At 46.8% G+C, this 18,178-nt stretch overlaps 1 protein-coding gene across 1 annotated transcript; it reads right to left on the minus strand.

The window, feature by feature from the left end:
* Positions 1–399: 399 nt before the first annotated feature.
* On the minus strand, positions 400–16,780 carry SUN5 (Sad1 and UNC84 domain containing 5). The gene is made up of 13 exons (XM_038571997.1): positions 16,584–16,780; positions 15,210–15,268; positions 14,835–14,993; positions 13,835–13,901; positions 12,857–12,918; positions 9,870–9,919; positions 8,512–8,546; positions 7,814–7,922; positions 3,691–3,769; positions 2,786–2,901; positions 2,097–2,264; positions 1,523–1,609; positions 400–585 (listed from the first exon to the last, which is right to left on the minus strand). The coding sequence occupies exons 1-13, from the start codon at positions 16,646–16,648 to the stop codon at positions 460–462; spliced, it is 1,182 nt and encodes a 393-aa protein (XP_038427925.1). The 5' UTR covers positions 16,649–16,780; the 3' UTR covers positions 400–459.
* Positions 16,781–18,178: the final 1,398 nt, after the last annotated feature.

Genomic DNA, 18,178 nt, shown 5'->3' on the forward strand with positions numbered 1-18,178 from the left:
GTAATGGGCAGAGATGGGACTTCTCATCCCCCACCTCATCTAATACAACAGCCACAATCTTGTTCTGTTGTATAGAAGGGAATACTGAGGCCGCAGGAAGGCTGGCTCTTGCCCAAAGTCACACCTGGGTCAGGGGCAGAGCGTGATGTCAAGCTAGGGAGATGGCTTATGTGCAGGTGTGAGACTGCCTAGGTTTGAATCTTGGTGCTGCACTTGTGAGCTGTGACCTCTGGCAAGTTTTTGCTCAGAGCCTTCACAGTCCCCATCTGTGAAGTGGGGCCTCATGGAGCTATTGAGAGGGGGCCTGGATACTCGGACACGATTGAGAATTGCTAACCCCAGACACCACCTGCTAGCTCACTCTCACTCTTTGGAGCAAAAAACCACTCAGACTTGGGATGGGCTGTGAAGAATAAACTTTAATCTCTTTTGGGGTAGGGGCTCTAGATAGGCTGCTCTCTAGGGCTGTCTCGGTGGGGTCACAGAGCCGTGCACACGCACTCGGTACAGGCAGGTAAAGCGTGGGTTCCCCCAGTTGCTCGATATCTTCACCTTGACAGCACCAAAAGCTCGGGCAGGCTGGTTCTGGAAGAGAGTTACCTTCCCATTTCACAGGTGGATAAACTGAGGCTCGGAGGGGGAATGGACTGTCCCGAGGCCACACGGGAAGTTGATATTCAGGGACTGGGATGGAAAGCACTGAGGCCAGGACAGATATACTGTGATTGGGAAAGTGACCCAGGCTTGGGGCCCTGGCACATGTGGCTGTGGGACCCCAGGGCAGATCATTGCCCCTCTTGGGGCCTCAGTGACCCCTCTCTGTATGATGGGAGGGGTAATAATATCTGCTTCCCAGGTTTGCTGTGAGCATGAAACAAGAGCCTGGAGCGAGCTGGCCCACGGGCACCTGGCACATGGGAGATGCACAGTGAGCGCTGGGTCCTCTGCTTTTTGCTGCTAGAGCCCCGTGCAAAAGTGGGGCCTTGGCCTGTGTGATCTCACTAGATGCTTTTAACCTTCCCGGGAAATACCAAGGGCTTGGGTCATCATCAGCCTGATTCCCAAGCTTAGACATTCCCCTGAGTCTCAGGGCCGTTCTAGCGGCCACCCCTTAAGGTCCTGCTTCTGTCTCCAACTTCTGTCCAGTCAGGCCTCAGATCAGGTGCTGCTAACAGGGCCTCCCAGGTTGGAGACGGGAAGTTGGAAGCCAGCAAGCCTGGCCGAGCAGGCCCCTGCTGTTCAGTGTTCACTGTCCCTGGGGGGAGCTGCAGCGGGAGGGCTCCTGGGCAGGCCAGGGAGATGATGTAATCCTAGAAGCTGGATGGATCTCCTCGAGGTCCCACTTTTGGCCCTGGGCGGTGGCTCCAGACTCCCGAGCCTCAGTTTCCTCATTTGTCAAGTGAGCCAGTGATGATTATGCACCCCGGGGCTATTGGGGGATGAAACGGGGTTCCCTGGGGGAAAGCCCTGCACGTGGAGTACATTCACTATGTGCTCAACATGAGCAGCTTTTTTCAGGTACCTGGAGCTGGAACATCTGAATGATGTTCTCTGGCTGAAACTGAAATGCCCCCAGGAACACCTCCTCCCTGGGAGAGCCTTCCATGCCCTGTAGAGTCAGAACCAAGGAGGAAGTATCAGGTATGGATAGGGTCTTCAGAGGGTGCTGCCCCTCCCCAGCTGAGACTTGCATACCTCCCAAGATGGGACACTCCTTCCCATTTGGGCATCATTCCATTGCAACACAGAATAATGGATTAGAGAGAGCACTCAACTGGGAATCAAAAGCCTGAGGGTCTTCTTCTGTCACTGACTTGTAGGATTTGGGTGTTTCCCTGACTCCTTTCTGGACCTCAGTTTCCTTATCACTGTCTCTGAAGACCAAACTGGCTCTGAAAAACTTGGGTTGAAATAAAGTAGCTGTTTCTCTCCCATCTTCAAAGGCTATGATCAACTCTGAACCTGGTCATCCTCAGCCTTAACAAAGCCTCATCCAGCCCCTCTAGCCTGTTGGGCTGTGTAGACAGAGGGCCCAGAATCCCACCATGTGAGCTGTCCCATTCGTTAAGCATTGCTCCCTGCTGGGGCGTGCTCACATAAATGACGAAGTCTTTGGGAGCAGTGTCCAGGCTGCCCGACAGTGAGATGGTCTTGGGGATGTGCTGCAGTGTCAGGTTGGACAGGTAGACCTTCTGGGCCATTCGGATGGTCACCTGGCCTCGGTCACCCGAGAAGGCCCAGCAGTTGCCAGGCGTCATGTTGGGCTGGAAGGGGAGGTGCAACGGGGACCATGCTGGGTGGGTGGATGAAGATAAATTCCTTCTCCCACTCTGGCTCCCCTAGACCTCCTGTGCCTCCTGGATGAGCCAGATCCTTCCATCTACAAAGCTTGGTTCAACCAACTCCAGGAAGCTCCCCTGACTGCCAGTGGCAAGAATGAACCTTCCCCTCAGCCCAGTACAGGGAGGGCAGTGAAACAGGGAGGGCCCCCTGCTTGGGTCCATGAGGGTTTGTTGACCTTCAAGGCTTGAGGGGCATGGGTGGGGGGTCCCTTCCAGTGCCAAAGCAGGCTGTCCCTTCCCTGTGCCTGCCCCAGCTCCTGCCCAGCCTCTGCTGTCTATTCCTGTCTCCTGCCCCTGCCCTGTCTATCTCCTGTTCCTACCTCCAACCCCACCCTGGGCCCCCACCTACTCTGTGCATACCCCCAGTGTCTGCTTCCAGGTCCTGCTCCCAGATCCCTGGCCACATCCCTGCCACTCTCTCCTTGTCCCCCCACTCCTCCTACCTCGAGGATCACGTCTGGGGGCTGCGCATAGTTCCAAAGCCGGATCCAGTTCCAGTAGGAGCGAGCCTTGTCGTGGTTGTATGTGGCTGATGTTTGCTCAAAGTCGATGGAGGCCCCTGTATGGGAGGAGGGTGTCTGGCTGGGCACTGACTATGTGCCAGGTGAGCACTTTGGGTGAGAAACTGGCCCTCTCTGGACTTCAGTGTTCTCTGGGAAATGGGAGTGAGAATACCAGCAACAATAGTAATGCTAACACCCACCTCACAGGATTGCTGTGAGGTGGAAATGAATTAATACACCACCTGCTTCCCGTCCTTCCCGCAGCACTTCATTTACTTCAGCCTCATAAGTATTCCCCTGGCTATCTGTTACACCTATTTCACAGGGGAGGGCACTCCTGCCCTGACAGCTTAAGCCCTCTGACCCCACATGCCCAGCTGGGGTACGTTCACAGGGGCTCCCTTGGGTCCAGAATACTATTCCCTTCTGGCCAGGTCTCAACTCCAATGTCCTCCCGCACACCCCTCTGCCTGGATTCCCCTCTCTCCCAGCCACCTCCTTTGGTTTTCCGCAGCACTGATTCCCACCTGCAGTTGGGCCTTGTTGGTTTTTATGTGGTCAGTCTCCCTGATGTGGGGCAGGTGCAGCTCTGCTGGCCTCTGGGTCTGGAGGGTGGTGAGTGGGTGAAGGGGCAGTAGGGGGCCTCCTCTCCCTGCCTCAGCCCCCTTTTTTGAGACAACAGAAAATTGTAGCAAGAAAACCACCTGGGGGGCAGAGGTTAGCTCTGACCGTGAACTTCCCAGTAGCAGAGAGTACATCAGGCCAGAACTGAAATCCATCCTCTGAAGAGTTTCTGGGGAAACTTGATGTGGGCAGATTATTGGGGTGTGGGAGGAGCCACTTACCAATAGACTTTAGGGCAAAGTCTGGCTTTTCAATGTAATCTCCTTGTATCATCTTCATTATTTTCTGGGCCATTTTTTGCTGAGAAGGTGGAAAACACAAGCTGTGTGCTGATGTGTTCTTACAGACCATGTTCACGTGTGTGTTCACAGCAGCTAACAGGTGGCTGCAGATATCCTCTTGTCCTTGACTGTTTACCCCTGCCTGTGGAGACCGTGGCTGGTCCTGGCACAAGACCACCCAGTCGCCATACTGTGAGGAGGCCCAGGTGACACAGAGCCACCCGTACCCCACCCACTGGCTTTACTCAGTGCTTCCGCATGGACTGTGACAGAGTATCCCACATGGGACAGGAGCCTTTGTGAAGTTAAGAGGCAGGGGTCTGGAGTCAGACAGACTTTTACTGCTGTGGGGCTTTGGGCTGGTTACCGCCCCTTTGAATCTTTGCCTTCTTGTCTGTAACATGGGGATGATAATCATGTCCCCTTCCTGCTGCTGTGAGGATAGAGCCAAGACTTGTAAAGCTGCTGCTGTGTGCCAGGATTGTCCTCAGTGTCACATACGTTCACTCTTATTTCCTCACAGCAGCTCTAGGAAGTATGTGCTAGGATCACCTCCATTTTAAAGATTTGGGGCACCTAGATGGTTCAGTCAGTTAAGCATCTTCCTCTGGCTCAAATCATGATCTCAGAGTCCTGGGATCGAGCCCCATGGCGGGCTCCCTGCTCAGTGGGGAACCTGCTTCTCCCTCTTCCTCTGCCCCTCCCCTCCACTTGTGCTTTTTCTCTCTCTAGTCTGTCCTCTCTCTCAAATAAATAAATAAAATCTTAAAAAAAAATAAAGATAAGAATAGTAAGGCAGAAAAGGGAGTGTGTGCAAGGTCACACAGTTGGTAAGAGGCAGAACCAGGCAATTTGGTGGCAGTGTTTGGGCTTTTAGCTACTACACTCTCCTGCCAGATAAAAACTGCAAAGCACTTAGCATGGTTGGTACTCAGTAAATGCTGGCTATTATTTTTATTAGACTCTTCAAAACTGTGGCAGATTGTACTTCCCCAAAATGGCTACAACAAAGTATCCTGTTCCACACTCTTCTTTCAATATGACTGACACTCATTCTGTTGAGAAGTGGAGCTAAAGTCCCCTTCCATCAGTCTGCGTGGGCCTTTGGCTATAGCAGAGGTGATGCTGCTTGACTTCTGGGCTAAGCCCAAAAGAGGATACAGCTCTATTTGGTTCCCTGGGGATGCTCACTCTTGAAAGCCAGCTGCCATGCTGTGAGAAAGCCCACATAACACTGAGAGCCCATGTATGGGTGCTTTAGTCAATAGCCCTGAGTTCCCAGCTGATAACCAATATCAACTTCTAGCCATGTGAGTGAAGACACTTCCAGATGCTTCCAGACACAGTTCCCAAGTCACTCCCAGCCTTCAAGTCTTCCCAGGTGAGGCCTCAGACATTGTGGAACAATGAGAAACCATCCCATTGTATGATGTTTGTATCCCTGACCCACAGAATCTCTGAGCATAATAAAATGATTGTTTTGCACCACCAAGTTTTGAAGTGGTTTACTGTGTGGCAGTAGTAGCTAGACTAGCCACAGTGTTACAGGGTAGTATTTATGATTTGTTTTGTTGATGTGGAAACTCAGAAAGTTTGATGATCTGCCTAAGCTCCAAAAGGTAAGAAAATATATTGCATCAAAAAAACAAGAATAGAAATCAATGAAAAGGAACAGCCAGAAAGCAAAAAAGAAAATTCTTAGGAATTCAAAATCTATTAGCAGAAATGAAAAACCCAGTAGAAATTTTGATAGCTAAAGCTAAGATTATGTTCTCAATTTCAAAACAAACAGAGGAGAAAACAGAGAGAAATGAAAAAAATAAAGGATTAGTTCAGGAATTTAACGCCCAAATAATAGGAGTTTCGAAAATGAGAATAAAGCAAATATGGCTGGGGGGAAAACATCCATTTAATCACACAAGTAAAGAGCACGTGTTAGGACTAAAAGACATGAGTTTCCAGACTGTAAAACCCCCCAGGGTAGCCAGCCCATAGGCAAATTATCGTGACATTTAAGATGTAAGGTAAACTGAGCTATAAGAGCAATGAGGATTGGATAGATTAAAATTCCAGAGAGGAGAGAACCATTCTGAAATTCACTGACAATTTTTTGATCCATGGGAGCATTTGATGATTCCGGGCATGGGCTGAAGGCATGGGCTTGGGCTGAACAGGGGCTGCTACTGGTGAAAGAGAAAGCAAAGATTTTAATAATAACACAGGACTAAATGGACAAAATTGGAGACTTGATGAGCCTCAAACCTGAACAGTTTTCCCTGTAAGATGTTAACTGAAACCCAGAACTATGAAAGAGGCTAAAGAGCTACCTTGAAAACTTCTGAGAGACAGAGTAAAACTTTCCAGCCTCATAATGCTTGGGAAACCAAATCTCTTTCAGTGAGAATTCCCCAAAACAAAATAAGCAAGAGATTAAAGCCCTACAAACATCTTAGTATATGTCAATCATTTGGAGGGCTTGTCAAAAAACAGATGGTTGGTTCCCATCTTCAGTAGGTCTGAGGGCAGTGGGCCACTAATTTGAATTTCTAACATTTTCTCAGGTAATGCTGATGCTGCTGGTGTGAGGGCCAGATTCTGAGAACCACTGCCCTAGAAGGAGTGGTGAATTAATACTGAGAAGCTATAGCTGCACCTGCAGGCACTAAACAAATTATGGGCACAATTAGAGTCTGAGAACCCAAGCTTGTCCCTGGCAGAGAAGGTTACCCCTGGGGATGGAGATCTTGCATTGATGCAGGGCTGAAAGACAAAACTGCAAACTTGGGAAGCCTCAGACATATGGTCAGTATTTCCCATCAAGTCATCTACCAAAAGTTTGAAGCTGTCTGAGCAGGAGGCTAAGGGTTAAGCTGAAAATCTCTGACTAAATCTTATACAAATTGAAATCCAGTCCTGAACCAGTTCAATGAAGGTCTACATAGAAGTGATCAGTATACTCAACTTCCTTACAAAGAAAAAGGAGAACTCTCTCTGGTTGAAGTTATAATTATCTGGAGCATACAGTTTTTTTGTATACAATGTCCAGAAAAACACTAAAAAATTACTGGACACGAAGAGACAAGACCCTGTGATTGATACTCCAAAGGAAAACAGACAATTGAAAAAGACCATAGATGATCCAAATTTTGGATTTAACAGAAAAGGTCTCAAAAATAACTATGACAAAAAAAGAAAAAATAACTATGACAATATGTTAAATAAAAGAAAAAAAAGGACATCATAGATGGAATGTTGGAGAACTTCACCACAGAATTAAAATTTAGTAAAAAGAATCAAATATATATTCTAGAACTAAACAAGGCAACATATGAACTTAAAAACTTAATGGACAAATTTAATTATAGATTGGACAGAACAGAATACAGGATCATTGATGAACCTGAAGAAATGTGAATAGAAAATATCAAAAACTTAAGCACATAGAGAAAAAGAATGAAAAATCAAACACACCAGCATAGGAATCATGCAGAACACACCCTGAAAGTCTAGCATAGATGTAATTGGAGTCCCAGGAGAGGAGATAGAAAATGGGGAAGAAACAATATTTTAAGAAATAATAGCTAAGAAATTTTAAAAACTATGGAAAAACATCAACCTATAGACTCAATAAGGTCAGCACCCCCCCCCCCCAAGCAGGTTAAATATAGAACATTGGAAATAAAAACAACCCTCCAAACTCCCAGAGATAAAAAACAAAAACAAAAACAAAAACAGACCATACACAAAGGGCCAATAAAGCACAATTAGACTTCTCAACAGCAACAGTGTAACTTAGAACTACAGTAGTGTAATTCTTTCAAAATTTTCAGGGGAAACTTTCCTATCTAATTCTATACCCAGCCAAACTATCAATCAAATGCAGGGTAAAATAAAGATATTTTCAAATGTGCGAGTTCTAAACAAATCAATATGCCTCCTATTTTACTCTCTTCCAGGAAGTTATTAGGGGAATGTGCTCCACCCAAAACTTGAAAAATAGGAAACAGGGCATTAAACAAAGGGAGAAGTCAGATGTTTGGGAGCAGAATGGCCAGTATCTTACCTCGTCTGACATGGCTTCCATCAACTGGAGCTTGGCAATGAGCAGGGTCATGTTACCTCGGAGGTCCTGGATTTCCCCAGTGTGATGCCGCACCTTTTCCTGGTACATTCTTACAAAGAAGGAGCAAACACATGTACTGACTGATTTGTGATACTGCTATTGTCAACCTCAGCTTCTACCTTTGTCAGTCAGCCCACAAATAACTAGCCTCACAATTTTTCACTGTCTTGGGCTCATTTCTGGCCCTATCCAGCAGGTTCTTATCTCTAAAATATTACTCATGTTCTTCCTCCTACTTGGAATATTTTTAAATTCAACTTACTTCTTCCAAATATTCCTGACTATTTTGTTTGCAATTAAGGATGCTGCCACCAGGTGGTATCTTGTTGGTTAAAATTTCTACTCAGCTACCATTTGCTGAGGGCTAACCATAGGCCAGGAATTATTCAGGACAGTTTACATTTTCTTTAATATTCATAATTATCCAGAGCAAGGTGGGTGTTATGTCTCATCTCATAAATGAGAAATCAAAGGCCCAGAGAGGTGAAGTAACTTGCAAAAGTTTAACCAGGAAGTATGGGACCTGGGATTTAAACCTAGGTTGGTCTGACTGCAGAGCCCACATTCTTAGCCAATACATCACAGGCCCTAGATATATTTCTAGGTGATAATAAGACTATTTAGCAAATTCTTCTTACCTCAAGCTCTGCAGTGGACTATTTATGCTGTCATCCTGGTAGGGTGTTGAGGAAAGCAAGGGATCTTTTTCAGATGGCCTAATCTGGGCCCAATAGAACTTCATCCATCCATTTTCCCACAGTCTATAAATTCATCCATTCATCCACCTTCCCATTTACTCTTCCATCTATTTGCCCAAAAATACAATATGCCCTCCATTTCAAATCCATCCATCCATATCCACATCTATCCACCCTTCCACCCATCCACCATCCCATCCAACCACCCTTTCCACCCATCTACTCCTCCATTTATCCAACCTTCCTCACCCATCCATCCTCCTATCCATCCTTATATATGGACCATTTCACCAATCCATTCCCCATCCACTTCCCCATCTATCCAATCTCTCATCAACCAACCATCCATCCATCCATCCATCCATCCATCCATCCATCCATTTATCTACCCATATATCCCATCTGCTCTCCCATCTGTCCATTTTCTAATCTACCTGGTCTTCCATTCATCTGTCCATCTGTCCCCCTAACCATTTCCCCACATCCCTGCATCCATCACTGCTGTTGGACTGCCCATTATCCTTCCATTCTACATTTCCATCTGATCATCCAGTCAACCAACACTGAGAGAGACAACCCTGTGCCCAACCCTCAGGTATACATTGCTGGAGTGAATCAGACCTGTTTCTGTCTTCAAGAGCTTCCAGTACAGTTGAGAAAATAGTCATGATTACAGAAGATTGCATTTATGATTACAGAAAATTGTGGGAGGAGAGGGGAATGCCATCAGCCCCATCTGGTTTTTCTGAGGGAAGTGACACTTTAGGTGGATCTTGAAGTATACAAAGGAGTTTATAAGGGGAGAAGAAGAGAGGTAAGGATAATCTCATCAGATCCTCTTTCTCTTTAAGCCTTCTGAGACTCTTTACTGTCCTCTGACAGGGACCTCTGGCCACTGATTTCTTCCTCCTTCCTCCCTAGGAACTACAAAGCAAATGGTCTCATTTCACTTGAGCAGAAGAACAAACTGCCTTGAGTAGAGAGAGAATTACGTTCCATCCTCATCTTCCCACTTTAGGAAGGAGACTTGGTAGAGGAAAGATGAGTCACCTCTGGGTGTGAGTGACAGGAGAGTCCTTCTGTAAGAGGATTATTACATCTATTTTTTTAAAGTCATATTCTGGTGGGGGACAAGGGTTCCAGGTGAGTGGCATGGCAAAGGCAGATATTTGGGGCTGCGATGAGTCAGGAACTGATCAGGGTCCAGATGTGGTGAGTGAGAGAAGCAGATAGAGGAAACATTGCCTAGGTGAGGTGAGGTTAGTCAGTGTTGGGGCCTGAGCAGAACACATACTCACCTGCCAGACTTCCATTTTGGATGGTAAGTGCATAGAAAACACCCAGAATCCTGTGGGGCCAGGAGAACGAGAGTGAGTCATTTAAGATGAAAGGTTAAAAGCTTAAGCTCTGGCATTAAAGCATCTGGGTTCAATTTATAGCTTTGACACTTACTAACATTGTGCAACTTTGGAAGAATTTACATAATCTCTCCATACTTCAATTTCCTCCTCTGTAAAATGGGAATAACAGTAATATCCACTTCATGATCAAATGATATCACATATGCAAAGTGTCTCACATAAACCAAATAATCCATGTCCCCTCTCCCTCCCCTGTTCTAATTCTACTAGGGATACTGATGAAGAGAAGAAAATGAGATGATCTCTGCATTTCATGATCTCTCTGCTGCCTGAAATCCTACCATTCAAGCCTTATTAAGAGTCTTTAAAATGCATTCATGTTCATGATAAAACAATCAACAAACAAGGAATATAACGAAACTCCCTCAATCTGATAAAGTCCATTTATGAAAAACTCACAGCTAATAACATACTTAATGGTAAAAGACTAGATGCTTTCTTCCTAAACTAAGGAACAAGACAAGTATGTCTATTCTTGCTATTTCTATTTAACATTGTCCTGGAGGTTCTAGCCAGGTCAATTAGTCAAGAAAAAGAAATAAAAGGCAGATGACATAACTTTGCATACAGAATCCTAAAGTATCTAAGACTGGATGTCTTGTCCAGTGTCAGAAATAATGAGTTCTGTAAGGTTGCAGGATACAAGATCAGTATACGAAAATCAATTATATTTCTAAATACAAGCAATGAACAATCTGAAAATAAAATTAATAAAACAATTCCATTTATAATAACACCTCAAAGAATAAAATACTTGGAATAAATTTAACAGAAGTGCAAACCTTGCACTTCGAAAAGCATAAAACATCACTGGAAGAAATTAAAGATATAATATAATGGAAAGACAGCCCATGTTCATGGATTGAAAAACTTAATATTTTTAAGATGACACTACTCCTTAATTCATCTATGAATCAATGCAATCTCTCTCAAGATCCCAGGAGCCAGTTTTTAAGAAATGGAAAAGTTGATCCTAAAATTCATATGGAAATGTAAGGGACCTAAATAGCCAAAACAATTTAAAAAGAACAAAGTCTGAGAACTCACACTTCTGGATTTCAAAACTTCCTACAAAATTATAGCAATCAATCCATGGTAGTACTGGTGAGTAGACATATAGATCAATGGAATAAAATTAACACTCCAGAAATAAACCCTCACATTTATGGTCAATTGATTTTCAATAAGGGTGCCAGATAATTCAATAAGGGAAAGAAGAGTCTTTTCAATAAATGGAACTAGATATCTACATTCAAAAGAATGGAGTTGAACCCTTACCTTACATCATATGCAAAAATTAACTCAAAAATGGATCATGGACTTAAATGTAAGGGCTAAAACTATACAAATCTTAGAAGAAAAAGAGGGAACAACTCTTAGGTTAGGCAATAGTTTCTTGCATCTGACATTAAAGCACATATGATAAAAGAAAATATAGATAAATTGGACTTCATCAAAATTTCTAAAATTTGTGTCACAAAGGACACCATATCAAGAAAGTGAAAAGACATCCCACAGAATGGGGGAAAATACTTGTAAATTGTGTCTCTGATAAGGGACTTATATCCAGAGTATAAGGAAATTTACAACTCAATAATTAAAAGACAATGAATTTAAAAATGGGTCTAGATCTAAATAGACATTTCTCCAAAGAAGATCTACAAATGACCAATAAGCACATGGAAAGATGCTCAATATCATTAGTCATTATGGAAATGAAATAAAAACCACAATGAGATACCACTTCACCCACCCCCCCTCTAAGATGGCTAAAATAAAAGACAGATAATAACCAGTGTTGGTGAGGATGTGGAGAAATTGGAATCTTCATACATGCTGGTGGGAATGTAAAATGGTGCAGCCACTTTGGAAAAAAGTTTGGCAATTCCCCGGATAGTTAAGCATAGAGTTGCTGCATGACACAGCAATTCCACTTCTAAATATATGCCCAAGAGAATTTAAAACACATGTCCACACAAACATTTTACAGGAACATTATTAATGGTAGTCAAAAAGTGGAAACAACTATAATATCTACCAGCCAATAAATGGACAAACAAAACGTGGCATATCCATACAATGAAATACTTTCATTGCCATAAAAAAGGGTAAAGTGCTGCTGTATGCTACACCAAGGATGAACTTTGAGAACACAATGACAAGTGAAAGAAGCCACAAAGACCACATATTATAGCAGTTGGTTGCCTAGGTCTGGGCTGAGGGGGAATGGGGAAGGCTGTTAGGGACTAGGGAATTTCTTTTTGGGGTAGTGAAAATACTGGAATTTGACAGCAATGATGGGTGCACAACTTGGTGAATATACAAAAAACCACTGAATTATACACTTGAAAATAGTGATCATTATGGTATGCAAACTATATTTCAATAAAGCCGTTATTAAAAAAATATTTATTGGGTTAAGTTTCCTAGGAATTTCTAATTTCCTAGGAAATTCTCTCACCCTTCCCCCTCCTGCCCCCAGCCTCCCTAGGCCAGTATGCTTGAGTGGAGGGAGGAGATCCCTTTACTTGAGAAAGTAAAGCTGTGATGTGGGAGGTGGTGGCAGTGGTTGGAAGGAAGCCACAGAAAACTCAAAAACAAGCAAAAATGATCACACTGTGGTTAAAGGAGAACCCTACAGTTTTCAAGGCTTTTCTTAGCTTTCAAAATTTTTCTTTGGTCATCAGTTAATTTCCTCACAGCAACACTCATTAGACAGATGGGGAAACTGAGGCTCATAGAGAATCAATGTCTTGCCCAGTGTCACACAGTCAGCATCAGAGCCTTCACTCTTTCCCTCCCCAGATTGGGCAACAGCTCAGGAATATCTCCACCTGGGATGGGGCAGTGCCCTGGAGACATACCAAAAGCACAGAGGACCAGAACACCTGTCTTTTCCATGAGCTTCTGGAAGAGCAGCTTGCATCTGGAAGACAGAGAAACAGCAGTCAAAATGAAGCAGGGCTTTGCACAGACTAGCAAGTCCTGGCCTGGCCCTCGCCCTTTCCCCACCTTGAGGGGCAGCATCCTCCCGGGCGGTGAGACACCTCTCCAAGATGCCGACAGAGTCCTGTGGCTGCACAGTGTCACAGAGAAAAGAAAGCTCTTACCCCAGTAACCAGGGCCATCAGAGATCTACTCACAGTGATCACCCACATCCTCTGCATGCCCTTTCTCTATCTACGAACTGTCTGGTCCCTCCCTTCTGTCCTGAGGAGCACATCCTTCAGAATTCAGCTCAAAAAACATCCCTACCTCCTACTACCTCTGGAATCAACACCACCCTCCTCCCCTTACCACTGGTTTTGGTGTCTGCCTACTTTCGCCCCACTGGGAGCTCAGGAGTGATGAGGGTCAAAGCTGGGCCCAGAGAAGGCATAAAGATATTTAGAATGTAAACTCTAAGTGAATGAAGGAGGTGGAAAGTTCTGCAGGAATTCTGAGGAGTTTGCATGGACCAAAAGGGTGAAGGGAAAGGATGGCACAGACATTCCAGGCAGGAAAAACAGCATGTGCCAAGGTACTAGGGCAGAAATAGGAATAGTCTATTCAGGGCATGAGAACCCTAGCCCTGCTGGCCTAATGGGTCCACAGCAGGACACAGAGTGAGGCAGCTTGGAAAGGAAGCAGGAGACAGGACTCCAGATGGCTGCGGGTGAAAGTGCTGGAGCACTGGGGAAACACAGTGGGTTCTGAGGCAAGGGATTTGTTAAAAGCCAGCTTTGGGCTGGCTTATCTGGTCCAGTGATCAAGGGGAGGTTCAAACCAGTGAGGGGGCTGCCATGGGAACAAACTGCATGTTCTCAGCCCTCATCACCCTCCCCTTGCTCACCGCTGCTCACCTGCAGGTGTTGAACAGAACCTGGTGAGCCTGAGTCCTCAGGAAGCAGGCCAGGCAGGTGATCCAGGCTGCAGAGGAGGCAGGAAAGCGATCAGTAGCTGCACTCAGGTTCTTATCCTATAAAGTCTTGCAGGGGGCGAGGCCCTATTGCTGGGAGACCCTCTCAATTTTCTAATTGAGCCCAGGGTAATCCTGCTCTGCTTACGGATAAGCACCAGCTCAGAGGGAGGACATGTCCTAGAGGGGAACACTGCTTGCAATGGAAGTTAATAGCTGCCTAACAGTGACTGGGGAGCACAAATAGTCTGGTATTTCAGATCGTACCCATTCCCAGAACTGGGAGCTTCTCAAGGGCAGGCTCCTTGTCTGGTTTATCTCTGGGGGCCCAATGTTGCCCAGTATGGAGCAAGATAAAAAGTTGGGGTTCAGGAAAGATAAGTAGGTGGAAGGATATGTGAACGGACAGAAGAATGGCAAGAGAATGGCTTGGAAGGTGGATGAATAAGAAAATGGATGGGCGGATGGAAGAATGGATAGAAGATGGATGGGTGGATGGCTGGGTGAGTGTGAATATTAACAGATAAAGGTAGGGGTGACTTGATGGTTGACCCAGTGAATGGCTGGCCGAATAATGGGGGGCATGGATATTACAACAGATGGATATGTGGACAGATGGTCTGAGAAAGGACTGAGTGATGAATAAGTGGAAGGGCAGGGGGATGAACACAGAAGTAGAAGACCGATCTTTAGGATGTGGTCAGACCGTGTCCCCGAAGTGCGTGCACTGCATCAACCTGTTGTCATGACTTCACCACTGGCCTCCTGGCCCAGGAGCTGGGCTGGTGGTAGAGTAGGGGAGGGCTGACGGTTAACTCCTCTTCCGAACCTCCCTCCTACTCCCTCTCTCCAACCACCAAAGAGATCCTGGCTGCAATGACACCCCTGACAGCCTTTAATGGGAAGAGTTCCCTCCCTCCCCTGCAGCCCAACATAGGCCTTACCCCCCCAGGTCAGCCTGGCCTGAGGCTGGGCCCTCTGCCCAGGCCCACGTTGACGGCCAGGGCGGGTCTTCCGTATATACCTACATATACATGCCAGGATGCACTGGGTCAGGCCCGGGGCCGGGGGATGGATGCGGATAGGCAACACGAAGGCATCATCTGCAGAGAGCATGGGGCTATCAGGTCAGTGCCAGCCTCAGGGCCATGGTGCCCTGCAGACACAAGGCCAGGGCAGCACCCTCAGCTTGGTGTGGCCAACCCTGCTCCCTACCCACCCCTTGCTGGGTGACCCTGGGTTGCCCATCTGACGTCTCTGAGCCTCGGCCCCTGGCTGTTCACGAAGACCCCAGGGCTCCCCTTCCCTTCCCTGCTTACTCGAGTTTGACAAAGCATCCTCCGTTATCCTGCAGGTGTTCCGGCTTCTTGGGATGACCCTGGGGATAACAAGATTCACAATTGCATTTTATAATTTTCAAGAAACGTGATGTCCTCATGTTCCAGATTGAGAGACTGAGTTGCAGCAAAGTTTGCCCAAGACCACCGGTCTGTGAATCAGGGACACCGATGTCTGATTGCCCCCAAACCCAAGTCTCTTTTGAGGAAAGGACTCCGTTTGCTGTGACAGTCACTGGTGGTGATGGCCCAAAAGCTGATCCCTCCCCTTGCTGGCAGGAGGCTGATTTTGCTCCCTCGTCTCCTCCTACCCCATGTGATTTTGGATAATCCTGATTGCTCTAAGCCTGCTCCAGTACTCCCAGTGCCTTTGCTGTGGTGGGCTGGGTGGGGGCGGGGAGGAGGGGGTTCACAAGGGTGTGGGGTGCGGGCTGGGGGTGGACTGGGTATAGGGGTCTGGCCCTTGCGGAAAAGGCTTTCTCTTCACTAACATGAGACCTGCAAAGCAATGGCCACTCTTCCTGCACCTATACAGCCATGCCGCTCCGTGCCCCTGGAGCTGTGGTAGCCTCTGTGACAGCGAGGAGGCCAACAGGAGGAGCAAAGAGGCGGCTGGGACCTGGATCTTAGGGAACGTGGAATTGATGTGCTCGGCGCCACCCACCTCTTGGGACCTCTGAGGGGCACATGAGATAACCAATTTTCTTTCTTCCTTAAGATAACGGTCTCCAAACATTTATTATTATACCCCCCAATGTATTTATGTTTGCTTATTAAGAAATTATATATATAATATCACATATATGGTATGGGATATATATCGCCAAATGTGCTAGTATATTGTTTACTCTTTCAAATGTGCGAACTTATTTATACATCCTGAGTAATAGAAATTAAAAGAGGATGAGCTAAAAATATATTCACTAAAGTTCCAATAATTTCTCCCCTCACCCCAGGGGATTGTTCTGTGTACCCTCTTGGGATGTACACCCTGTTTTGGGGGGCCCAGAGGTAGGCAGGTGGATGGCAGAGGGCCGTGTTTCCTCACTTCCCGTCTGTCTCCCTCACTAGGCTGTGACCTTCACAGGGGCAGGGTGGCCTGGTGTGGCCTGTGTCCCTGCAGCCCCGCCAGTGCCTGCACACAGTAGGTGCTCAATAAACACGTGCTGAAAGGATGACTGCCCCCCATGTCCGAGGCTGGGGGATTTTAGGAAAGCCACGGTCAAACCCCCTGACGTCAGGGGCTGCCTCTGTGAAGTGCAGTCGTCACGCCTGCTGGCCTCCAGGGAGAGGGCTGAGGGCCGGCGTTTGGTAAAGTGCAAAGAAGCACGTAGAGGGAGGGGCCTCCGTCCTCACCTCCTGGGCCTGGCATCCTCAGGCAGGTCACACTGGTCCACGGGGCTCCTTGAGGACCGTGGCATCGATTTTTTTTTTCTCTAGGAAATCTAGGGGGAATGGTGCTGGGGCTCTCTGAGAGTTGGCAAGGGGGAAGCAGCTGCCACCCCTGCCACCTTCTAGCATTCCCTGGAAGGTGGCATGCAGGCTCTAGCCGGGTCCAGTGGAGCTGTGGGCACTGTGACCTCACAGAGCGGGGAGAGGGCGGGGGTCTCTGTCCAGTCTCCAGCCTGGCCCTGCAACTGCCCCCTTGGATGAACCCATTCTGACCCACTTCCCACTTTTAAGATAAGGAAATTGAGGCCCCAAGACAGGGAGGGCCGTGCCAGGCTCTCAGGGCCCAGGCAGGGGGTAGAGCTGAGGCTCCAATATCCAGGCCATGCTTTCTCTTGCCCCCAGACCCTTTGCTGCTCCAGGCTTTCTAGACTCGCCACCTGCTTAGGCCGTACGTGAGGACATTTTATAACCCAGGTCCTCTTACTGGTGGATGTTTCGTATAACACAAAATAATGTATGTGTTGTTGTTTTAATAAAGTTCTGCATAAATAAAAGCATAACAGAGCGGAAATGTCTGACTACGTTTTTTTCTCTGACAGCCCTGCCTGTGTAGAATTTATGTGGACTGTGAAGCGAAAAGAACTCGTTCTGCCCCTTGGAGGCAAATTGTTGATCAAATTGTAGGCTGAGTTGGGTGGTAAGCAGAAAGCGCCGCTCAATTAGGCCTGCACGCCGAAACCTGAACGTGTGACCGTGTTAGGTTACAGAACAAAGGTGACTTGAAGCCTGCAGTTGGGATGAAGGTTGCTGATCAGCTGACCTTGAGATAGAAGAGTATCGCAGTCTATCCAGGCGGGCCTTGTGTCAACAGGGTCCTGTAGATGGAGGAGGGACGTGGAAGGGACACACAGGTGGCAGCAGGAAGAGCCTTCGGCCCGACTTGCTGGTTGGAAGGTGAAGAGGCCCTAAGGCATGCAGTGAAAGCAGCCTCTGGAAACCAGAAAAAACAGGGAAACGAATCCTCCCCTAGAGTTTCTAGAAAGGATCAAAGCCCTGCCAACACCTTGATTTCAGCCAAGCAACATCCATTTTGGACTACTGACTTCCAGAAATACATTTGTGTTTTTAAGTCACTACATTTGTAGTAATTTGTTATAGCAGCAATAGAAAACTAATACAGTCCCCTTGAGAATATTCAGCGAAGGAGAAGCCCTGAAATGCTGTCACTGGAATTGTTACAAGGGTCTTTCACTTGTCCATTCATTAATTAATTCATTCAACAAATGTTTATTGAGCACCTGGTATGTTCCAGGCACTGGCTACAGAGGTAAGCAGACCCCTGGGGTTGAGGGCAGAGGGCCTTGCATGCAGCAGGTGCTCACCCAACCCTGCCTGCCGTTGAGGCAGGGAGACGGGGCCTCTGAGAATCTCCCACCATTGTGTCCACTGGTTGTCACTCGATCTCCCCCGCACTGGATATGTCGAGGAAGAGGAAGTGTTCATGCCAAGAGCAAACACTGAGAGTGGCTTTGGTCAATATTTGTGACCCTTTCTACTGA

Source organism: Canis lupus, chromosome 24, assembly GCF_011100685.1.
Source record: "Canis lupus familiaris isolate Mischka breed German Shepherd chromosome 24, alternate assembly UU_Cfam_GSD_1.0, whole genome shotgun sequence".
Lineage (NCBI taxonomy): Eukaryota > Metazoa > Chordata > Mammalia > Carnivora > Canidae > Canis > Canis lupus.